The 22995-nt window shown below is 51.6% G+C and overlaps 4 protein-coding genes and 1 non-coding gene across 6 annotated transcripts; 2 read left to right on the top strand and 3 right to left on the bottom strand.

Annotated features, from left to right (window-relative positions):
* Positions 1–1210: 1210 nt before the first annotated feature.
* LTB (lymphotoxin beta) lies at positions 1211–3196 on the bottom strand. 2 transcript variants are annotated; one of them, XM_065885189.1, is made up of 5 exons: positions 3014–3175; positions 2542–2593; positions 2270–2344; positions 1543–1849; positions 1211–1434 (listed from the first exon to the last, which is right to left on the bottom strand). In XM_065885189.1, the coding sequence occupies exons 1-5, from the start codon at positions 3173–3175 to the stop codon at positions 1395–1397; spliced, it is 636 nt and encodes a 211-aa protein (XP_065741261.1). In that variant the 3' UTR covers positions 1211–1394. The 2 variants fall into 2 exon arrangements, with proteins under 2 accessions (XP_065741261.1, XP_065741262.1); XM_065885190.1 differs by having other exon boundaries at positions 1211–1849; positions 3014–3196.
* A 4054-nt stretch (positions 3197–7250) lies between these two features.
* Positions 7251–9180, top strand: LST1 (leukocyte specific transcript 1). Its single transcript, XM_065885980.1, has 4 exons — positions 7251–7380; positions 8046–8144; positions 8476–8498; positions 9031–9180. The coding sequence occupies exons 1-4, from the start codon at positions 7251–7253 to the stop codon at positions 9178–9180; spliced, it is 402 nt and encodes a 133-aa protein (XP_065742052.1).
* Positions 9181–9771: 591 nt separating this feature from the next.
* Positions 9772–12035, bottom strand: NCR3 (natural cytotoxicity triggering receptor 3). Its single transcript, XM_065886326.1, is given in 5 exon segments — positions 9772–9818; positions 9949–10058; positions 10228–10393; positions 10396–10556; positions 11998–12035. Coding segments are annotated over 5 exon segments (522 nt in total).
* Positions 12036–20330: 8295 nt separating this feature from the next.
* Positions 20331–20404, bottom strand: TRNAD-AUC (transfer RNA aspartic acid (anticodon AUC)). The gene has a single exon. It is a non-coding gene; the product is annotated as a tRNA-Asp (tRNA).
* A 504-nt stretch (positions 20405–20908) lies between these two features.
* On the top strand, positions 20909–22776 carry AIF1 (allograft inflammatory factor 1). Its single transcript, XM_065884588.1, has 6 exons — positions 20909–21144; positions 21319–21380; positions 21465–21531; positions 21877–21918; positions 22108–22270; positions 22578–22776. Exons 1-6 carry the CDS (start codon positions 21120–21122, stop codon positions 22660–22662), a joined length of 444 nt encoding a protein of 147 aa, XP_065740660.1. The 5' UTR covers positions 20909–21119; the 3' UTR covers positions 22663–22776.
* The last annotated feature ends 219 nt before the right edge of the window (positions 22777–22995 follow it).

The following is a 22995-nucleotide window of genomic DNA, read 5'->3' as shown; positions in this document are numbered from 1 at the left end:
AGCGGAGCACTCGGTGAATTCTGGCTTTCTCCCTTTTCCCAGCCCCCGGTCTTCTACCCGCCTCCATCTCTCAGTGGATGGAATTGAAGAGGAAGAAGAAAATAAAAAACAAGGAATAAGATGTAGGTGAAGGACCCACCGCCCCCATGCCAGCTTGGTCTCCCTGATTTTCCTGGCGAATGATGAGGAGAGGGATGGGAGGTGGGTGAAGTGGAAAGAGAAATGCATTCCTCCCCTCCGGGAAGGCTCTTCTGGACACAGAGTCAAAGACAAATATGGAGTCAGAAATGAAGACTCAGAGAGTGGCAGCCCTCACTGGGCTCTGAAGTTGGGCTTTCCTTCCTGCTAGGGTTGCCAGGCAGGGGGAAAACTGTGCCGTGTGCCACAGAGGTGGGGTGACCCGCTGGGGTAACCTAGATAGAGCCTTGGATCCTCCTCCAGCTCGGGGCTGAAAGTCGGTCATGGGGTGAAGAGGCTGCTGTTACTCACTCTGGGGCCCCGACACTTGCCCACTCATGGAAAGGGGACCTGAAGTGTGACTGAGGGGTGAGGACCTTCCATCCCACCCTGGACAGGGCCAGGTGACATCAGTTTTTCCTCCTCCCCAGGTTCTCCCTGGTGTCCTCGGGCACTATCCCCACCCCATCTCTCTTTCTCAGCCACCCTCCCAACTCCTTCAGCCTCCTCCCTTCACGCCCGGGTCCCCACCCCCACTCTCCTGCTCCCCGAGCTGTGGGTCTTCCCCTGGAGAAGAGTCGACTGAGGTTAACAGGGCCTTCAGGCAGCTAGCAGGGCAGAAACGCTGTCCCCTCAGTGCTTCATTATCAGCCCTATTCGGGTTTACTCTGCTGGCTGGGCCTTTCTGAGTGGTACTTGCCTTCTCCGGTAATGACCCCTGTCACTACCGGGAGGGACCCAAGAGAGAAGAGTGCAGTGTTGAGTCTGTGGGGACCATGTGGCCTTGAGAATCAGGACGCTTGGAGATGCTTTGGGGTTTGTGGAGAGCCCTTTCCTTCTACCCTCTAAATGGGCTAATGCTGGGGCAAGACCATTCAGAGGCAGGGGTGGGTGGGACCCACAGATCCCCATCCCAGGGAACAGAGGCCATGCCAGGTGTTATGAATTGTTTCAAGCGACCAGAAAAATACAGAGACTATTTAACCAACATTTGTGTACCCGCCCTGAACGAAGACACGTTAGCATCTCAGCATCTGTAGGGGCAGCACTAAAGCGTTACATTCTTTATTTTCACCAGGCTTAAAATCAGTTTCCAAACAGTCTTCTACATTTTCGCCACGGCCATGGGGTCCCTGGTGTCTGGGTCCCCAATATCTAGGCTGATTCGTTCACATACTCCCACCATGCAGTAGTCGTTTTAGGGACGCGGGTAGCCCTCACCCCACCATCACCGCCCCAAAGAAGGTCTTTCCTCTCCTGTAGTCCACCATATCGGGGTGACTGATATTGACGTACACTCTCTCGCCCCTCCGGAGCTGCACCAGACCGCCGAACCCCACGCTCGTGTACCAGAGAGGCCCGTACTCGTGCCTCTGGGCGGGGTCCAAGACCGGGCTCACGGTCTCCGCGCCCTCGAGCAGTAGCTCGGGACTCCCCGATCCATAGGCGCCCCCCGCCCGGTACAGCCGACTGAGCAGCGTGACGGAGCGGTCCAGGGGGTCCCCGCCGGGAGGGGGCGCCCGGCCCCGGTAGCCGACGTGACAGTAGAGGTAATAGAGGCCATCCTGCGGGAGGGCCAGCCCCTCGGCGCCCGAGAACTGCGTCCCGCTCCTCAGAAACGCCTCTTCTTTCTTCGCCTCCCAGCCTAGCCCCTGCCCCGTGGTCCAAGCGCCTGCGGAGAAACGGGCCAGTTGGCTCTCGGAAATCCGATCCTGAAAGGAGTGATCCAGGCCTGGGACTTCTGGGAGGGTGGGCCTGAGGGACAGTTGGGGCTTTTAACCCACTGCAGGAGTCCAGCCGGGCTGGGGGAGCGGAGTGATGGCGCTCTCTCTGCAATGAGTACGAGTTGGGACTGAGGGCACCTGGGTGTGCTGTACAGAGCGCTGTGGTGGGGAGATCCAGGCCGGGTTTTGACTCCTCCGGCGGAGGGGGAAAGCGAGAAGCTAGAATGCTGGACGAGCAGAAGAGTGCGTACTATAGCAGCGGTGAAGCAGGTGGGCTACCCAGCACGGCAGTAACAGAGCAAAGGGACTCTATCTGTGGGCGAGCAGAACTGGCACCCTTGGACTCTTCAGGTCTATGAGATCCTTACCAATGAGGTGGGCAGCCGGGAGCCTGGGGCTGAGATCTGTTTCTGCCTCCTCCTCCACCGGCAACTCCCGGGACTCTGAAAGGGGCGAAGAGTCCACGGTTGGGGGCAGGGCAGCCACCCACGTGTAGTCACCTTGAGAGGACAAGGCGCCAGGGCCCAGGGATGGGGCACCTGGATTCCTGGAGGAAGAGAGTATCTGGGGATGCTGATGGATGGGAGCTGGGAGTCCCTGAGGGGCAGAAGCAGGGGAGGGGGAGATGGTCGGCTCTTACCAAATCGCTGATGGGCCTGTGCTTGGGCGCCTGGGTCAGCGGTCCCTGTTACCTGAGTGGGTGGGGTCACAGGGCCCAGAGTTCAGTCTTAGCTGATGCCAACCCCACCCCTCCCATTCCCAACATAGATGCAAGCTCCAGACTTGGGGTTTCTCCCACCAGCCCCAGCCTCAAAACACACCTCCCTGGAATGGAGAACAAGTAAGGCATCTGTACTTGGGCAGAGAGACAGAGGCCCAAGTATGTCTTGGGAAGAGGAGAAGAGACATACAGACAACCAGAAAGGGGCTTGGTGACATCAGGGCACAACAGCATCACAGGAACGTGGAAAGAGGACCAGCAAAGAGACAGAGGAGACATCCCCACTGGGGGACAGCCAAGCCAGCTGAGCGGGAAGAGGCAAGAGGCACAGCCAGAGGTGAGGGAGCGGCAGCAATATACGGCCCTTGGAGGATTTGTGGCAGCCACTCACCAGTCCTCCCTGCTCCTGGGGCACCAAGGCCAGCACAGCCAGAACAGTGATAGGCACAGCCAGCAGGAGGGTCACCAGGGAAGTGGCTCCTGCGACAGCCAGCAGGAGGCATCCCTTCCCCTGGGGCCGCCTACCCCGGCACTCCAGCCCCAGTGCTCCCATTGAGACTGAGCCAGGGCCAGGGCAGGGGGGCTTTCATACCTCAGGGGTGGGGCCACCCCCTCCCTGTAGACCCACACACCTGGCTGGGACTTTCCGAACACCCCTGCTCCCCTCACCCTGCTTCCTGTTTACCCAGAGCTAGGGTGGGGCAGCTGGATGCCTGGGTTCTCTGAACTGGGGAGGGAGCTGGGGTGAAGAGACAGGCATTCAGGGTAGAGCTGGAGGGGACCTTAGAGATCTTCTGACTCAGTGGGAAGGGAAACTGGGCCCAGAGAGGGAAACTAGCTTGCAGAAAGTCAGGCAGCTGCAATGAGAACACAGAACTCCAGATTGCTAGTGTGGTCTGCATTCTTCTTCTTTTTTTTAAATTAATTGATTGATTGATTGATTGATTTTGGCTCCACTGGGTCTTCTTTGCTGCGCAGGCTTTCTCTAGTTGCGGCGAGCAGGGGCTACTCTTCGTTGCGGTGCACGGGCTTCTCACTGCAGTGGCTTCTCTTGTTGCGGAGAACGGGATCTGGGCACGTGGGCTTCAGTAGTTGTGGCACGCAGGCTCGCAGGCTCTAGAGCGCAGGCTCAGTAGTTGTGGCACACAGGCTTAGTTGCTCTGCAGCATGTGGGATCTTCCCGGACCAGGCATTGAACCGATGTCCCCTGCATTGGCAGGTGGATTCTTAACCACTGTGCCACCAGGGAAGTCCCTGGTCTGCATTCTTCTGCACCCCAGAGGTGGGTGCTGGAGGGAGGGCTGCATCCATATCCCTGAGGACAAGGGCTGGAATAGGAGGACCAGAACTGGAATCTTCAGGGATGGATGTCTAGGTTCCAAAGAAGAACCTGTCCCCACACTGGACTGACCTCCTCCTCCCATTCCCTTGCGCCCTCCAAGCCCCCAGAGCTAGGTGAGAAAGGCAGAGTTAAGCCAGTCCACGGTGATGGCAGCTGAAGGGGGCCTCAGCCTCACCACTGACTATTAACTCACTGAGGAGGGATGGAAATAGAGCATTACCTCCCTCGCTACACAGAGTGTAGACAGAAGAGCGATGAGGCATCCACCCCCAAAGAGCTTCACAGTCTAGAATGGCTCCATCCATTTAGTAGACACTGACTAAGTGTTAAGTGAAGAAAGGAAAAAAGGATGAATGAGAAGCAAAGCAAAGCATTAAGGACCAAATGACTGGTGTAGTCGGCAGAGCAGTAGAGGTTGAAGGGAGGAGAAACCAGGTCAAGAAAGTTGGAGGTGGTCCCAGATCATGTCCCCTTCTTGATATCTCTGTGTGGTCAGGTAATAATAATAACAACATAGCTAATATCCAGATAGCATTTGGTATGTGCCTGCCACTAATCTACACACTTTATATATAATAATGCTCTTTCTTTCTTCCTTCCTTTTTCTTTCTTTCCTTCCTTCCTTCTTTCTTTCTTTTTCTTTCTTTCTCTCTTTCTTTCTTCCTTCCTTCCTTCCTTCCTTTCTTTTTGGCCACAGGGCGTGGCATGCGGGATCTTAGTTCCCCAACCAGGGATCAAACCCGTGCCCCCTGCAGTGGAAGCGTGGATTCTTAACCACTGGACCTCCAGGGAAGTCCTATAATAATGCTTTTAATCCTGATAAAAACTCTTAAGAGGGGAGCTTCCCTGATGATGCAGTGGTTAACAATCACGGGCTCTGCGACAAGAGAAGCCACCAAAAAAAAAAAAAAAAAAAAAGAGAAGCCACCGCATTGAGAAGCCGGTGCACTGCAATGAAGAGTAGCCCCCCCTCGCCGCAACCAGAGAAAACCCACGCACAACAAAGGAGACCCAACGCAGCCAAAAATAAATAAATAAAATAAATAAATTTCTTTCAAAAAACCCCAAAAAACTCTAAGAGGAAACTGAGGCACAGAGAAGTTAAAGAACTTGTGGAAGGTCACACAGTAGTAGCAGAGACAGGATTTGAACCCAGGCAGTCTGGCTCCATACCGTTAACCACAAGACAGTTTAAAAACTGAGTACTGACTTCAGATTTGTCCATTTCAGGGTATGTAAATCTTACCTTCCTCACTCCCCCCAAAAAAGAATAGGGAAACAAACACTGAACTTGAGTCAATGATAAGCATGGTAAAGGGTTTAGAGGTAAAATGTACTGATGTTTGCAACTTTGAAAGGTATCAAAAAATGAGATGGATTGATAGATATGTGATAAAGCAAATATATAGAAGAATATTAATTGTAGAATCTAGGTGGTAGGGATAGGTTCACTGTACAATTCCTTCAATTTTTTTCTATGTTTGAATGTTTTAATAATAAAACATTTTGAAACAATATTTTCCTACTGTCCTGCATGGGAACACTGTGGATGGGAGAAGGGAAGGAAGTAGCAGAAAATTTCTGAACCTGGAGAAGGAAATGCAAATGCTTCTGGGCCCAGGCACCAGATCTCCTCTTCAGTCCTTGCTTCCACATGAGCTCCCAAGTCTTCACCCTCCTCAAGGACTAGGTGTGCCATCCTCCAGCATTTATCTCCCTCTCCATCACAGTGCCACTATGAGGCCTTCATCTAGGTCCTTGGACTGCCACCCTTACTTTTGTACTCAATATCAGAATGCTGCTCGCTGCAGGAAGGCCACCTGGATTGCCCATACCTCTTTTCCCAACACCAACTTGTCATCAACTTTCTGTCCTAGATCTATCAGCAGTGCTCATGTCGATCTAGTCTGGCTGTCTCTGACTCTCCTGTTTGTTAATCAGTCAGCCAAGTGCCCTGTTAGATACAGCCCCAGAATACCAGGAGAGTTACCTAAATCCACTGGAACTCCCAGTCTGCCTTGGGAGCTGGAGTGTGTGTCCACACATACCAGGATCATGAGCTCTCAGCGACACAGTGTAATTGGGAAAAGTGAATCAGGGAAGGCACCTAGAAGGGATATGATCACTGACGACTCACGGGATCAATAGGATGGCTGGAGGGCTTCCCTGGTGGCGCAGTGGTTGAGAGTCCGCCTGCCGATGCAGGGGACACGGGTTCGTGCCCCGGTCCGGGAAGATCCCACATGCCGCGGAGCGGCTAGGCCCGTGAGCCATGGCCACTGACCCGTGCGTCCGGAGCCTGTGCTCCGCAACGGGAGAGGCCACAGCAGTGAGAGGCCCGCATACCACAAAAAATAAATAAATAAATTTTTAAAAATAGGATGGCTGGAGCTGACAGGGATCACAGGCTGAATTATAGTCCTAGGAGCCTGAAAGGAAAAGATGTTGTAACCCTAATCCTCAAAGCCTAACTTCCTCTCCTAACAATGCTAGGGAGGCACCCAGGCTGGGGGAGAAGTTAAACCGGAGGAGGGGCAGGAATGTCTGAGGTGGCAACACTTTACCCAGGCAGCTCCGGTCAGTCGGGAGTCTGTCCAGCCGCAGGCCACAGACTCTAGGTAAGCTGGGCGAGAGCAGGGAACCCTCATGAAGGAAATCCAGGGAGGGGACAGTCACCCCCAGAGTGAGGTGAGTCTAAGATGAAGGAAGGGAGATTATGGCTTTGAGTCTCCCTGGGCCCTGGGGGAATCCTGTCTGGCCTCTGTCTCCGCTTCCCAAAGAACTGTAAACAATCCATTCTGCCGCCACTCCCCGTCATGGCCACCTCAGGCCCTCCTCTCCACCTGTGCTTCTGCTCCCCACCTGCCACCCCACCCTCCACGTCCCAGCCTTCCTCTTGAACCCAGGATGGTCTCAGTTTCCACACCCTGGTCACTGCCTCTGGCTCTGGATGAAGTCAGCGGCCCCCTCTTTGCCCTCAAACAGGAACCAGTGGTTGTAGGGCAGGAAGTGCCTGAGGGGAAGTTATGGGCCCCAGACACTCCTCCATGCCCCACTTCAGCCCCAACAGTATCTGCCCAAGGGAAGCGGCTCTCCACACCAGCCAAGCGGGGGGGCCCCCCTTTCCCAAGTTGTTCTGGGGCTGAGGGAGCGGCCGTAGGTGCCAGGTGGCGCTGGACACCACCTTCCCTATTTTCCCACCAGTCGCCATGCACCCTCCAGACCCCAGCTCCTGCCTCAGCCCCCTCACCAGAAACTAGAACTATCCAGTGCTGGAGAGGCCCCTATGAACCAGTTGGTCAGCCTAGGGTCGGAGAAACAGAGTGGGCTCTGGAGCTGGACAGAGCTGGCCTTGAACCCCAGCTCTGCCACTTCTGGGCTGGACGTCCTTGTCGGAGTCCAGCCTCGAGTCTCAGGTCCTTCACCAAGGAAATGGGCACCATAATACCCTACATTGTTATGGGGATTAGCAGTGACGAATAGAAAGAGCCCAGTTCAGGGTTGGCACATAGCTAAGGCTCCTCAGCCTGGGAGACGATTGTAACAGGGGCCCCAGACTTTACAGATGAGGAACTTGGGGCACGTGACTCACCCCAGGCCATTTAGCCTGGAAGAGCAGCGCTAGGTTTCCCAACCTGCAAGCCTGTCTTCAGTCCCCAACCTAATGGAAGCTTGTAAGACAAAAGGTAAGGTAACCCTCCGCTCAGGGAGGGCTGTGGCGCACAGGGAACAGTGGATAAAAAGCGGTGTGTGTGCGGGTCGTGGGTAGGTGGCCAGGGTCTCTTGGGGCCAGCCAGTGCAGCGGACAAGGGGCTTCATGGGGAGGCCCAGAGAGGGCAGCAATGTGGTGGGAGGTTTCTGAGGGGCGAGTGGTCTCGGGGACGAGCGAGGTAACTGATGAGTCATGGCCACCTCTGGGAGGAGGTGAGGGAACACAGTCTGGGGTGAAGAACCTCTGAAAGAATGGTTTTCTGCCTCTAAAACTGTTGGAGAAAGGAGCTGAGATCCCCGACCAACGAGGAGGACGGGGTAAGCTGCAGAGAGAAATGGGCTCTCTGACACTCACCCCTTTTCCCTGCAGAGATATGCCCTTACCTATATGGGGGCCTAGGGCTGGGGGTGCTTCTGTTCCTCGTCATGGTCATTCTGTCCGTCTGCCTGTGTCGGCTCCGTGGGAGAGGTGAACCCCACCCTCACCTCCCTCTTACCCCCTCGCCCCTCACCCCCGGGCAACACCCTGTGCCGTCCCCCCCACACCCTTTCCTCCTGCGCTCCCAGATGCCCCCATCAACCCTGACTCGCCCCTCCTGCCTGAGGAAGGGGGTAGAAGTTGGGGGGTGGAGAGGGAGGGGAGAGTGTCCAAAGAGAGGGACCTTGGCTTTTGGCTGTGGGAACCACAGGGAGGTTGGCAAGTGAGGAAACACCTGCTGGGGGTGGGGAGAGTGGGCGAGGAGGGCTGGAGGTGGCACAAGGGAGGCAAGGGCCAAGCCGAGCTGCTTCTTTTCTTCCAGTGAGGAGGCTGGAGAGGAGCTGGGTGAGTCTGGGGCAGAGAAGTGCATGATGGGGCAACAAGCGGGGGCTGAGGTCGGGGGGCAGGAGAAGAGGGAGAAACGAGCCGGAGAGACAGAGAGACAGAGGAAGTAAGAGAGAAGCAGAAAGAGGGAAGTAAGGGATGAGAAGAAGAGAGGAAAGGAAAGGGGTAGAGATGGAAAGAAGAAATAAGACAGAAAGGAGAGAGAGGAAGAAATGAGGGAGAGAGAGACAAAAGTGAGAGGCAAAAATCAGAGAGAGAATGAGAGAGACACAGGGCAAATGAGAGAAATCAAGAGAAAAAGTAAGAGAAGGAGATTAAGAGTGATAGAGGGGGAGAGTGAGAGAGTAAGAGAGACACAAAGGGAAAAGGACAAGAGAGAGAGACGGAAAGAGAGAGAGAGGGGGAGAGAGCGCGCAAATAGAGGCAATGAGGTAAGAAAGTGGGGCAGGGGAGCAGTGAGAACTCAGAGGGCAGCGTCAGGGGAGGGAGGCTCCTGGGCACCTCCCGTCAGCACCCTCTGTCCCGGCCCCAGGCCCAGCTCTCGCAACAGGAGCCCCACTATGCGTCCCTGCTGAGGCTGCCTGAACGGGAGGGACCTGACCTCGGCAACCAAGAAAGGGAAGGCAGCAAGGAGGACCCCAGCACGGACTACGCCTGCATTGCCAAGAACAAACCCATCTGAGCACCCCCAGACGCCTCGTCCAGCCCAGGCGGGTGGTCAGGGCCATGCTGTAAAGACCAGTAAAGACCCAGTAAAGACCATGGTCTCGCCACCCTCTGTGTCTCAGGCTTCTCCATCTACCTCAAGCCCCAGCTCAACAGGGCCACCATCAAGACCTAAGCAACTTACCCTCCCACCCATTCTTACCCACCAGGGATCCACTGGGTGAAGAAGGCTGTTTAGGGACCCAAGCTCCCCTGAAGGCCAGAAAAGAGCATTTGTCTGTGGGCCATTGAGAAGTAGAACTAATCATGTGTGATACTCCACTTTTCTCAGGACGAAGGACCTTAGCCTCCTGGGTGGGAGAAGGAGGTGTGGAGTCTCAGGATGATGGTGGGAGGGAACTCTAGGCACAGTCCTGGGACGCTCCCTCCTCGGACCGTTCCAGACCAGACTTGGTAGAAGAGAGAGTAAGAGTTGGGAGAACCCAGAAAGGGCACATTGGGTCATCTAGAGCAAGAAATACACAAAAGGGGTTAATGGTGGGGCAGAGAGGGATTTATTGGGGGGTGTCTTGAAGAACTTGGGATCCCTGGGGTCTGAAATCACTCATCAGAGGCCATCCAAGGAGTGGCAGTGTGCTCCCACGTGACAGTGGCCTGGTGGAGAGGCCACAGGAGCAGCTCAGTGCTGCAGCTTCCTTCTCTTCGGGGTCTCCGTCTCCACCTGCTCCAGCCCTCTCAGCGCCCCTCCCATCTCTGCGCCCATCGTCCCGGCTCCACTACTCACATTTGCCCTGGTAATAGATGGTGCTGCCCATGGCCACTGAGAGAAAGCTGAAGGCATAGAACCCAGCCCGAAGGAGGAAGACTGTGCCGGCAGCCAGCTGAGGAGGTCCCGCATGTGGGTGGGGATGGCGAGGGGGAGAAGGGCTTAGGAAAGGAGGCCCTGGGAAGAAGCGTGCACAGGCTTAGGGAGGACAGTGGGCCTCAGGGAAGGACTCTGACTCGACTACCAGGGACAGTGGGGCCTCCGGCCAAGGAGGCACAGCTTCCCAGCACCTCACCTTTCTCCACAACCAGCAGAGTCCCGTTCCCTGTTCCGACACCCAGGCCCAGCACCTCCAGCCTGCACACGCGGACTCCGGCGTCACGGGCTCGGGTGTCCCAGATGTGTAGCTCAGCCTGGCGGCCACAGAGGACACGGGAGGAGGGGAGAGGGGCCAGGCGGCCCTGAACGCTGCGGCCTCACTCCTCACCTCCTTCCCTGGGGCCACTTCAATGCCAGTGGCCAGTTTCCCTTGGCTGGCACTGAAGGAACAGGGCAGGAAGGCAGGGGTGCCCTCCTGGGTACGGATCTCAGGGGGCTGGGACACGCAGAGAGCACAGGATCCCGGGGGCAGAGGGAAGACCCAGAGAAACGCCTCCCCAGTTACTCCAAAGAGAAAAGACAAGAGAGCTTGCAGTACACTATCCCTGCTGTACCCCACCCACAGAGGGCCTAGAGGGACGAGCACTTTAGATGTCTCATTAAGCCTTTCCTCTTTACCAATCTAATTTCTTAACATTGCTTATTAAATTGTTTTTCAAATTCTTTCCCATACCAACTCTCACCCTCACCCTCTCCCATCATTCTCCAGTTCCATTCACTAGTAACATTTTGCTGAAATTTAACTTGTCACAGTGAAAGTGAAGCTCATTCATGAACGTGGCTGCCTAGTTAACTAATACCATTAATTATATTATTCCAGGTATTATCTTAGTACTAATAGCATTCTGTTGCATACCATCCTTGCTACTTTGTTCTTTTTGTTGTTGTTGTTAAAGAGCATTAACTAGGGCTTCCCTGGTGGCACAGTGGTTGAGAGTCCACCTGCCGATGCAGGGGACACGGGTTCGTACCCCGGTCCGGGAAGATCCCACATGGCGCGGAGCGGCTGGGCCCGTGAGCCATGGCCGCTGAGCCTGCGCGTCCGGAGCCTGTGCTCCGCAGCGGGAGAGGCCATAACGGTGAGAGGCCCACGTATGGCAAAAAAAAAAAAAGAGCATTAACTAATTAAATCTCCAGGTGAAGACATGGCTATAATTGCTTGGGATCCCTATTTAACTTATCTAAAATGATGAATTAAACCAATTATTAAAATTCTTGATTAAATTCTCTAGTTAATGAAATTTACCAATCAGTCTTCTATTTCAGTGATTCTCAAACTTGAGAGCACGTTGGAATCCCCTGGAGTGCTTGTTAAAACAGATTCCCAGGCCCCACTCCCAGAATTTTTTATTCAGTGGGTCTGGAGTGGGTCCTGAGAATTTGCCCTGGGTCCCCGCTGACGCTGATGCTGGTCTGGAATCCACACTGAATTTAGTCAATGAATATGTCTGACAATTAAAATCAGTTTCATTAAGAAACTTAACTTAGATTTAATTAGATCTCCTAAACTCCTAATTATATCTAGACCCTAGATAATAAGCCTTGTTTAATAAGTTTATTAAACTCATCGAATTAAAACTGACCCCTTAAAAAGATTTGACCCCTTCCTTCAAGCCCTTCCTTCCTTCAAGCCCTTTTTTACTGGTTCTTTAAACTTTATCTTGTTAGGAACGTGGCTGGGAAGGAAGAGTTCCAGGATGGAAGCTGGGGAATGACCTTCCCAGCGGGTGACGTGGAGGGAACTGCGAAGTGGGGAAGCCCACTGGGTATCAGCTTTATTGAGGGATGCCCTGCTTTCAGCCCCCACCCAACCTGCTCCCCTGGGACATCTATGTCCAGCCTCCCCCATCCTCCATCCTCCCAGCCCCACACCCCTCAGGGTCCTGGGAGAAACCCCTGTCACCTGGATGGACCGTGATGAAGATGAGGAACAGCATCCGGGCCATGTCGAAGGGTGTTCCTGTTGACGAGGGGGACGTGAGCAGTGAGGTCTGGGTGGAGGAAAACGACCCACTAGTTCTGACCAGGACTTTGGTCACTGGATGGGGGTGGGGAGCTTCCTGTGACACACAGGACTGACACATCACTTACAAAGGACCTCAACGCCCTAGGGCCTGGGGCATCAGACGCATGCCTCCCTGAGGAAAGAGGATGCTGCTGACGGTGATATCTGGGTCACTAGGAGGTAGGGGCAGCCTGTGGGCATGTTGCCTAAGTGTTTGAGGGGGAGGGGGGTCTTAGATGGCCGGTGATGCTAGGGTGGGTGGGTGGATAGGTGAGACCAGGATGTGGTTCAACTATCTTTTGAGGTTCAAGAAGACCAACCCTTTACCAAGAATCAGCCTCCAAGAGCCTTTCTGGGCTCAGAGCTAACCTACTTCCCCTCCCCTTGGCTCAATAGCACCCAGGTCCACCCTATCCATTCCCTTCCTTCGAGTCTGGCCCTCCCCCAGGGCTGCTCTAGAAATTCTATAAATGAGAGGATTAGCAGAAGTCAGTTGATTGGTCGTGGCGACAGGGAGTTGCCAGGGACTTTGTCTGTTTCACTTAGGATGTGTTGACTTGGGTGGATTGGCAGAGTGAGTGCCGCTGATGGGGAAGTTCGGATGCATTCACATTCAGAGCCCCACTAAAGGAACACACCTCTTGCAGAGGTCTGCTTTACCAGGTGTGTTCTGCACAGATTTATCACCCACTGGTCAATTCACTCATTTTTTATTTTATTCATTATTTAGCTAACATTTATTGAGAAATCACAAAGTGCCCCCATTACATGAAATGCATTATGACAGACCCAAATGAAATACACATTACGTTACACATAACTCCAAGGTTATGCAGGGATTAGTACAAGAGTATGCAACACACTCCTGTACATGTATTACACACCTACATGAGATAACACAGCACAGAGAAAAGAGGATGATGTGTGATATGCTGGGTGAAGCCTGCCCAGCCCTCGCCACACATTTTCCCTCTGGCTCCTTTTATATCAGTACATATTCTTTCTTTCTGTCCGAGTTTCTCGCTGTTTCACAATACATCCATAGATTGTGCAGTCCTAATCTCCACTGCAGTGATTTGGAGCACTTTTGGAGAAGTAGTAATTTTATGGTTAAGAATGCTGGCTTGGGGCTTCCCTGGTGGCGCAGTGGTTGAGAGTCTGCCGATGTAGGGGACACAGGTTCGTGCCCCGGTCCGGGAAGATCCCACATGCCGCGGAGTGGCTGGGCCCATGAGCCATGGCCGCTGAGCCTGCGCGTCCGGAGCCTGCGCTCCACAACGGGAGAGGACACAACAGTGAGGACACAACCGCAAAAAAAAAAAAAGAATGCTGACTTGAAGTCAGGCTGTGATCAGCTCCCCTACAAACTAGTTACATAATCTTGAACAAATTATTGAACCTCTCTGAACCACCTAGACAAGCACGGTACCTCACAATCTGGGAAGGAGTGACTCAGCCACTCTCTTTTAGTGGAGTGGCTGCCTCCTCAGGGCCATCTAACCAGAGGCTGTGGAAATGAGGTGCCATGGCAAGGCAAGGGCTGCCCCCTGGTGGTCAGAGAGAAGGGGGAGGCCTGAGGCACCAATATGTGGCTTTTCTCAACTGGGCCTTAATTCCAGCTTCTGCCCTGTCCCTTACCTTGCCTTGTCCTATCAACGCCCCATCCCCATCCCCAAAGGGTCAATGTGGAGCAAATTGTCTCTTGTACTCCACTGTGGGAACCCCATGGTTTGGGGAGGGAGGGAAGATCACCACCAGTGGAGTCGGGGTGAGGGGCTGGAATGGGCAACTGGCCTGAGGATAAAACTCTGTATTTCACAGAGCATATAATTAATCACATGGCACTACTCCATGTCCCAGGGCAATGCAGCTTAGAAGCCAAGTCAACATAAATAGGAATCATGGTTCCCCTACTTACTGTAAAATGGGAGTAGCATCTGTCAGTTTTCAGACTCCACTGCAGTGGAGGGTCAGTGTATGTTAGCCTTTATATCCTCCCCAGTCCTGAGCTAGAATGACCAAGATTATAGCTGGGCCTGAACTCAAAGGTGCTTTGCTCTTTCAACCTCTTTTGTCCACCTAAGATTTCCAGTATCCAAAACTGTTGTGGATTATGAAGAGAGTACTTGGCTTTTCTTAAAGTCCATCTAGAATAAACCCTGGAGTATGTGTGGATTCAAGGACCCTTTCAATAAATCTGAGACCCTCTAGGGCACTTTAACCTGTAGGATGGGAACTGCTGTGCTAATAAGCTCAGCAAACTCAAGGATGTAACTTTTCAAAAGAAACTTTTACCAGGTACTCAAGAAGAAAGGCAACAAGTAGGAAAGTTGTGAAATGGATGTACACACGTCTCTGGTCTGACTGCTTTAACATCCAGCTGTGGGCTGCCTTGAGGGTGGTCAGGGCCAGCAAACTCCCAACTTAGAGCTTAGAGCAGGAAAAGAAGTGAAAAAAACAGAAGGGATTCTGGAATCCCAGCACAAGTGATCCCATCTCACCTGGTGTTTCCTCCTCTACGTGTTGGCAAGGGTGAGACTTGGGTGACTTCTCCTCCAGCTGAGTCCTTATAAATATTTTTCAACTAATTAATGGTTCTCAGGATATACTTTCAACCTCTGACCATGACTTCTCTGAGGTTCACCCCACCTCCTTTGGCCTCTCCTTCTTGCTGTCACTGTCCAACTCCTTCACATTCACCAAGAGCAGACGCCCGGCTCTCCAGCTGCCTCTCTATTTCAATCTCTGCCATCTCTCTGGAAGATTTAATGTCCACGTATATGACATTATATACAGATGTAAATATATATATATATATATATAGTAAAGTACATAGATCTTAAGTGTACTGTTTGATGACCTCTGGCAAATATACACACCCATGTACACAGACAGCACTGCAATTGAGATACAAATCACTTCCACCACCCCAGGAAACTCTCCTACGCCCCTCTTTGGTCAATCCCCTTCCCCTCCCAGGAGCAACTACTGATTTATACCCCTATAGATTAGTTTAATCTGTTCTTGAACTTCATACAAATGGAATCATATAGCACACACTACTGTATCTGGCTTCCTTCGTTCTGCATAATGTCTGTGAAATTCATCTATGTTGTTCCAGGTATCAGAGGCTTGTTCCTTTTTGTTGCTGAGTGGTATTCCATTATATGGATGTACCACAGTTTGTTTATCCATTCACCTGATGATGTACAATTGGATTATTTCTATTGGTTTGATGTTATGAGTACATCTCCTATGAACATTCTTGCACACAATTTTCAAATTACTTTTCTATGCACTAATTTCACAGTTCCTTCACCTTGTCCACTCCATCCATCATCTTGACTCTACATGACCTATACCTTGGATCTTTTCTCCATTTTACCTCTTCTTTCACAGGGACATAAAAGCAATCAGACCTGAGTCCCTCCCAACTCCTGTACCCTCCACATGTGCTTTCACACCATTCTCCTGTTGGAAGACTTTTGGGATGTTTCTCTTACCTTCATTCAACTGAGCATCTATTATGGGCTTACCTAGGCAATTCTGTCATAGCCACATTTTTTTTTAAATAAATACATTTATGTATATATGTATGTATGTATTTTGGGCCGCGTTGGGTCTTCGTTGCTGTGCGGGCTTTCACTAGTTGCGGTGAGCGGGGGCTACTCTTCATTGAGGTGGCCTCTCTTGTTGCGGAGCACCAGCTCTATGTGAGCAGGTTTCAGTAGCTGTGGCACGCGGGCTCAGTAGTTGTGACTCGCAGGCTCTAGAGCGCAGGCTCAGTAGTTGTGGCACACGGGCTTATTTGCTCCACAGCATGTGGGATCATCCCGGACCAGGGCTCGAACCCATGTCCCCTGCATTGGCAGATGGATTCTTAACCACTGCACCACCAGGGAAATCCATAGCCACAGTTTTAACTACTGCTAGTCTCTGTCGAGTCCCCAGTCTATATCTCCATCTCAATTTGTACCTTTACCTCAGGCCTCTTTCTGAGATCTGAGTCCAGATTATCTAACCTCCCTCTAGACATCTTCCCCAGAATGTACCACAGGCATTTCAAAATCATCAGTGTCTACCCAAACTGGGTCAGCCTTCTATATTTCCCACGCCAGTGAATGGAAACAATCTACCCAGTCACTCAAAGCAAAATCCTGGGACTTATCCTATTCTGCCTTCTCCCTCCATTCTCCCATCCAAAAACCCCAAGTGCCATCCATTCTGCCTCTGAGATATATAAGTATCTTCCTCTGCCTTTTGATTCTCACTGCTAGTTAAGGCCCTCATCATCTCAGGATGAAACTAGGACAATTGCTTCTCCGATGGACAGTGGGTTTCTTCTCAATATTCATTCCACGTCTCCCTATCTGAGCATCAGGGCTCATCCATCTATTCAACTATGCCTTTACTGAGTGCCTTCCACGTGCTAGACATCCTATCTTCATCTTCCCTGATCTCTTTTTCCCTTACCTCTCTCCTTATCTCTCATATATCTCTGTCCACAGCTCTATTTATTGTCTCACCATATTTATTTTTTATTTTATTATTATTATTTTTGGGGGGTACGCGGGCCTCTCACCGTTGTGGCCTCTCCCGTTGTGGAGCACAGGCTCCGGACGCGCAGGCTCAGCAGCCATGGCTCACGGGCCCAGCCGCTCCGCGGCATGTGGGATCTTCCCAGACCAGGGCACAAACCCGTGTCCCCTGCATCGGCAGGTGGATTCTTAACCACTGCGCCACCAGGGGATTCCTGGTCATTTCTTTTTGTTACTCTTTTTTTTTTTTAAAGCTTATCAGTTTGGGTTTTTTTTAGTATTTATTTATTTGGTTGCACCAGGTCTTAGTTGAGGCACGTGAGCTCCTTAGGTACGGCAGGCGGGCTCAGTTGCGGCTCGTGGGCTCCTTAGTTGTGGCATGCAAACTCTTAGTTGCAGTATGCATGTGGGATCTAGTTCCCTGACCAGGGATCGAATCCGGCCCCCTGCATTGGGAGCGCAGAGTCCTATCCACTGCACCACTGGGGAAGTCCCACTCATATTTAAATGAGATAGATTTTTCTAAACTATTAACAGGAGGACGTTTGGTGGGGGGTCAGAATGGCTTTCCAGACTTACAAGTACAAGGACTCCTCCTCTTTTGCCATCACAATGGATTATTTCCTTAAATTTGGCACCTCTGTGTAGCCACTACCTCCTTGGCCTCTGAGAACCTCTCCCAGTTAAGTAAGCATTTACTCCCAACCTTAGGCTTCTTTATTTCACAGGAAACCTCACAGGCTGCCACCTCCCAAGTGCACCTAAGGTGGTGCACTTAATATTAGGAGAATTTTGCTGCCACATCTGGGTCCCTTTGGCTGCTTTAAAACATTCTCTCTCCACCTTTACGGGTATTTGAATCTGTTCAGTTAGCACTGCCCTCAGCTTTTCCCTCCAGGGGTGAGGCCTTTCCTCCCAGGAAGGAATATTTGCTTTTTTTTTTTTTTTTTTTCTCAGAGGCACTCTTGGGGAATGCCTGCTCAGCGGGGAATTTGGTCACACGGACACATAAATCGGAGTTTGTAGGTACTCTGTATCTCCTAGCTTCACTGAAAATGTAGCGCGCGCGTGCGTGCGTGCGTGTGTGTTTCCAATCTCTTTACAGGAGTCAAGAGGGGAAATTTAGAAATAAACTGTTGCCACATTCCCCTCAAAGCCCTACAAGGAGGCATTTTAGAAAAGAAAAGGCTTTGGCAAAAGCGATGTTGGTGACTCTGTTACGGTTCTCCAGAGCTGTACCTCGTAGACTCAGAATCCTAACTTGTTTTCCTGCCTCCCGGAAAGCCTCTTGTTAACCAAGCCCCTGAGTCTGGTGCATACACCAGGATGCCCTTTTGTTCATTTACAATAAGAACTAGAGCTAGAGCAGAGATCCGTTTCTTCCCAGCCCCCCACACTGCCCCCATACACACATATACACTGTATCATTCAGGTTCTCAAATTTGGTTCATTTGAGGAAATAGTTTTGTTTTGTTTTTTTAATTTGCCTGGGCTGGGTCTTAGTTGAAGCATGCGGGATCTTTAGTTGCAGCACACAGGATCTTTTTTTAGCTGCGGCATGCGGGATCTTTAGTTGTGGCATGCTAACTCTTAGTTGCAGCATGTGGGATCTAGTTCCCTGACCAGGGATGGAACCCTGCATTGGGAGCGCAGAGTCTTAGCTACTGGACCACCAGAGAAGTGCCCAGAGATAGTTTATTTACCAAGGTGCGGGTCAGGTATAGGGGAATCACAAGGCATATTGCAACCCCGGCCCAAAGGGATGAGGGGAGGAGAGATTACAGCAGTGGTTTTTACTCATTTTGTGCCACAGATCTCTTCAGCATTCTGGTAAAGTGTAAAATAAAAAATATATAACAAAGTAAAACAATTACATTGAGTTCCAGTTATCAAAATATTAATAAAATATTGGGATAGAAAAAAACATGTACTTATTACCACATTAAAAGACAAGAGATTTAAAAGAGAGGCAAGTTGGGACTTCCCTGGTGGTCCAGTGGGTAAGACTCCACGCTCCCAGTGCAGGGGGCCCGGGTTCCATCCCTGGTCAGGGAACTAGACCCCACATGCCACAATGAAAGATCCCGCACGCCACAACTAAGACCCGGCATAGCCAAATAAGTAAATAAATATTAAAAAAAGAAATACAGGCAAGTTGAAGTTAGACTTTAAAAAAGATATCAGTGCAAAAGATGTTGTTGGCTTGAGTAAGAACTTTAAACTGTGAAGTGGTCTTTGACAAGGCAACACGTGTAATGTTGGACGTGAGAAGAGGATGTACTTTTTCTTTTCCAAATTCACAGACCACCTGAAAGTTATTCCCTGGGCTTCTGAAATCTGGAAAAGGACAGCATCACGTAGAGCAGGTTGACTGGAGAGGAGCATTGCCCATAGATGGAGGTGTCAGCCAGCCTGAGGTGACCTTGTGGGAAGGGAGTCGGAGGAATGAATACCCTTAACTTAATGTGCTCCCTCCTGTTGTTCTCCTGCCACGCTCCCCATCAGCCAAGACAGCTAGAAACCAGAGGTGCCCTTGATATAGTCTGTACAGGTTAGTCTCCTGGGGCAGAGAACAGAGTGGGAGAGGGAAAATGGAGGGGCAAACAGAAGACATCCAGGCCCACACACACACACACACACACACACACACACACACACACACAGAGACAAGCTTTCTGGCCAGTGTATTTTCTTCATGTAGGTACACAGGGGACCTAATTCTAACCAGGAGCTCCCCTGGAGAGTGGACAGACATCCATACTCAGACATCCAGACACATCCTCACCTTAGGACTTTGCGTTTGCTGTTCCCTCTGCCTGAAATGATCCCCTCCAATATAGCCACGTGGCTTGTTTCCTCACCTCCTTGAAATCTTTGCTCAAATATCACTTTCGCAGAGAAGCCTCCCTAAGCACCCTATTTAAATATGCAGTCTGGGCAGCCCTTCCTATCTCCTTCCTTATTTTGTTCTCCATAGGCACCTACCACCTTTAATATACTTGTTTATTTTTATTGTCTGTCTCCCCCAATTAGATTGTCCACGAGGACAAGATTTTACACTTATTTGGTTCATTGGCCCTAGAAAGGTGCCTGGCATATAGTAAGCACTCAATAAATATTTGTTGAATGAATGTATGAATAAAAAAATAGATTCCCTCCACTAGGCACCAAGACCATCGGGAGGGCAGGGTTGCAGCTTTCTCCTCAGGGGGAGAGGAAGCTGTGATAAAGGGAACTCAAGAGGCCAGAGTCCCCATCAGCATCTCCCCCAATCATGTGGGTCAGGGAGAGGGCAGTGAGAAATGAAAACTCCCAGCTGCAGAAGGGGAAATAGGTTGGGGGGCGGGGGAGAGAAGGAAAGGTGTGCTCATCAGTGCTGGGGCAGAGTGGCTGGAACTTGGGGCAGGGAGCTTAGACAAAAGTGTCTCAGTGAGGGGGACACACTGTCCTGGCCTCCCCTAGAAGCCACTAGCCAAAAAGAACAGCAAAGGGGATAAAGAGTGTGCCTAGGGAAGACATTTATCAGAGGCTGCTCCCCACTCTGTTGAGCCCACAGTGACCAGCAGCGCCCCACGCCTAATGTTGGCCTCACCCCCTGGCTCTTGTATCCACCAATGCTCTCTCTCAGCACCACTGGCCTCCAAAGAATCTTTTTTTTTTTTTTTTTTGGCCGTGTCATGCAGCTTGTGGGATTTTAGTTCCCCCACCAGGGATTGAACCCGGGCCCTTGGCAGTGATAGCGCCACAGTCCTAACCACTGGACCACAAGGGAATTCCCCCAACGAATCTACTGAAATTCTCAAATTCCGGAGCTCTGTAGATTTTACTGAAAATTCCAAAGGAGATAAGAGGAGGGGATTACATTGCACATCCTAAAGCAAACAAAGACTGCTTTGTGGGACACTTTCATATTTCCAAGTGCCTCTCTGGAGCTGACAGGTGGGAAGTGAAGTACCTCTCCCTTTCCAGACCCTGCACCCATCTTGCCACCCTCCCAGATCTGCCAGCAACTTCAGGTTCTTCTCCCATCCACAGTGCAGAAAAATTCAGTCAGCCTTTCCTCAGCTCCCTATCCAAACCTGCGTGTCCAGACTTGTGAAACCTGGGACTCAGTCACCTGAACCTCCAGACCTGTTCAGAGATTCTTTGTTCCTGAGAATAAATGCCCCCTGGGGTCTTACTGACCTTCCCCCACTCCTTTGGTGGCTTATCGAAATATTTCTTTCACACCCACACTGGGCTCCCCTTAAGAGGAATTAAGGAGAACGTTGTTTTCTCATCTCTTTTCTACACCCAGCTCCCCCTTCTTCCTGGGTGCTAGTGTCAGCAGAAGCTGATGGGGAAGTGAGGCCTGGAATTCAGAGGAGGAGGAAATGAGGGGAAAGGGGAAGTTTGGGAGGGAGGCCTCCAGGAAGCTGGTGGGAGAGGACAGCTGGCAGACAGAGAGGCGCCCAGCCTGGTCTGTCTCCTCCAGCATCTGCTGAGCTATGAGCCAAACCAGGGATTTACAGGGTAGGGAAGGTGGAATAGGCAGGACCCTAAGACGGGAGAAGGAAGGTGCACAGCCCTGGGCTGTGGGCTGGGAATCTGGCCCACGAAGGCAGAATTGTGATGGCTTCAGGCTGGGCTTGGGGGTGAGGAGAGGAAGGGGGCAGTGAGGCTACATTAACCTTTGCGCCCCTTCAGGAGGAAAAGCCTTTGGGCTGCTGAAGGCCCAGCAAGAAGAGAGACTCAGTGAAATCAACAAGGTAAAAGGAATAACTAAGGGGTGGGGCCGGGTGGGGGGGGGGGCGTCCAGGAGGGCTTACCCAGGTTCTTGCTTTCCCCCACAGCAATTCCTGGATGATCCCAAATATAGCAGTGACGAGGACCTGCCCTCCAAACTGGAAGCCTTCAAGAGTGAGGGGAAAACTATAGGGGTGGAGAAGTGGGTGAGGAGGGTAGGATTTCCCCAGGAAGAGGGCAGACGGCAGAAACGAAGTTGACTTTTGGGGTGGGAAGAAGGAAGGCTGCCTCTATCGCCATCCTGGTTATAGTCCCTTTCCCCGGCCTGCCCCTCTCAGGAGCCCCTCTAGTTCCCTACACCGTACCAGGGCCCTCAGCCTCCCAACCTTCATACTTCCTCTACCTGCCCCACCTCTTCTTCATCTTCCCCCCCACCCAGCGCTCTGTCAGTCCCTACCCTGCCCCTGCCTGGGACCCGCCAGCCAGTGCTTACCCTCTCTGCTTTCTCCCCTCACCCAGAGAAATACATGGAGTTTGACCTGAATGGAAACGGAGATATCGGTGAGAAAAGGGTGATCTTCGGGGAGTGTGCAGATCTAGGAAGAGGGAGGTCTTTCCCACAGTGCTCCATTCCCAATGGTTCGGGAGAGGGCCCATCAACCAGGGTAGGAAGGGGAATGGGAATGAGGAGGTAGAGGCAACAGAGTGAGAGAGGCTCCCCCTCTTCTTACCTCCATCCTCTGCCTCTAGATATCATGTCCCTGAAGCGAATGCTGGAGAAACTTGAGGTCCCCAAGACCCACCTGGAGCTAAAGAAATTAATCAGGGAGGTATCCAGTGGCCCTGGGGAGACTTTCAGCTACTCTGACTTTCTCAGGATGATGTTGGGCAAGAGATCTGCCATCCTAAAAATGTGAGGGTCCAGTTCCAACCTCCCCTATACTTACCTGTTTTCTCTCCCCCCACCTCCATCCCCAGGTTCACCTTCTACACGTTACTCGGCATGCATTTCTCTTCCGTCTTTTGAGAGACCCTTCTAAGGTGCTATCCTCATCTGTGCTCTGGTCCCCACAGCCCCCAGTACTCCCACCCCTGCCCTTTCTCCTTCTCCTCCCACCCTAACAAACCTCATCCTTTTTCTGGACTTTCACAGCAGCCTAAAATCTATTCTCTTGAGAGGACTGTCCCCTGATCCCTGTGTCTCTTCCCATCTCAATCAGGATCCTGATGTATGAAGAGAAAGCAAGAGAACAGGAGAAGCCAACGGGTCCCCCAGCCAAGAAAGCTATCTCTGAGTTGCCCTGATTTGTGGTGAAGGAGATGTGGTGGGATTGAAGGGGCTTCTATGACTCCAACATGGAAAAAGAACACAAAATTGTGAGCCAGAGCTAAACTAATTTAAATAAACTACCCTCCTTCAGATCAACAGATCAGCTTGGTCACTGTTTGGGGGATTTTTTTTTTCCTGGGTTTGGGAAGGAGTGAAGCATCTTTGAGGGAAGGGTAGCAAGGATTTGCCCATATGAGCAATCCATCAACAATTCTGTAGTATGTCTACTACAGCAGATGGTTTTGTACACCAAGGGGGATTCCAGATGTATAAGATAGCCTTGATCTCCCTCAAGGAATTTAAGTGAG

The sequence above is a fragment of the Phocoena phocoena genome, chromosome 10 (assembly GCF_963924675.1).
Source record: "Phocoena phocoena chromosome 10, mPhoPho1.1, whole genome shotgun sequence".
In the NCBI taxonomy this organism is placed as follows: Eukaryota; Metazoa; Chordata; class Mammalia; order Artiodactyla; family Phocoenidae; genus Phocoena; species Phocoena phocoena.
Note: the sequence above shows the minus strand (reverse complement) of the source record. Positions and strands in the feature narration are given on the sequence as shown.

What these genes read in the sequence shown, in the direction of transcription:
- LST1 (XM_065885980.1), top strand. Translation starts at nt 7,251, where the DNA reads ATGAACCAGTTGGTCAGCCTAGGGTCGGAGAAACAGAGTGGGCTCTGG. An exon ending in AGTCCAGCCTCGAGTCTCAG is followed by an intron (nt 7,381 to 8,045) that starts GTCCTTCACCAA and finishes TTTTCCCTGCAG; the next exon opens with AGATATGCCCTTACCTATAT. An exon ending in GTGTCGGCTCCGTGGGAGAG is followed by an intron (nt 8,145 to 8,475) that starts GTGAACCCCACC and finishes CTTTTCTTCCAG; the next exon opens with TGAGGAGGCTGGAGAGGAGC.
- AIF1 (XM_065884588.1), top strand. Translation starts at nt 21,120, where the DNA reads ATGAGCCAAACCAGGGATTTACAGG. An exon ending in CCAAACCAGGGATTTACAGG is followed by an intron (nt 21,145 to 21,318) that starts GTAGGGAAGGTG and finishes GCGCCCCTTCAG; the next exon opens with GAGGAAAAGCCTTTGGGCTG. An exon ending in GAATGGAAACGGAGATATCG is followed by an intron (nt 21,919 to 22,107) that starts GTGAGAAAAGGG and finishes CTCTGCCTCTAG; the next exon opens with ATATCATGTCCCTGAAGCGA.
- LTB (XM_065885190.1), bottom strand. Translation starts at nt 3,175, where the DNA reads ATGGGAGCACTGGGGCTGGAGTGCCGGGGTAGGCGGCCCCAGGGGAAG. An exon ending in CCCAGGAGCAGGGAGGACTG is followed by an intron (nt 2,594 to 3,013) that starts GTGAGTGGCTGC and finishes CCACCCACTCAG; the next exon opens with GTAACAGGGACCGCTGACCC. An exon ending in ACAGGCCCATCAGCGATTTG is followed by an intron (nt 2,345 to 2,541) that starts GTAAGAGCCGAC and finishes CGCCCCTTTCAG; the next exon opens with AGTCCCGGGAGTTGCCGGTG.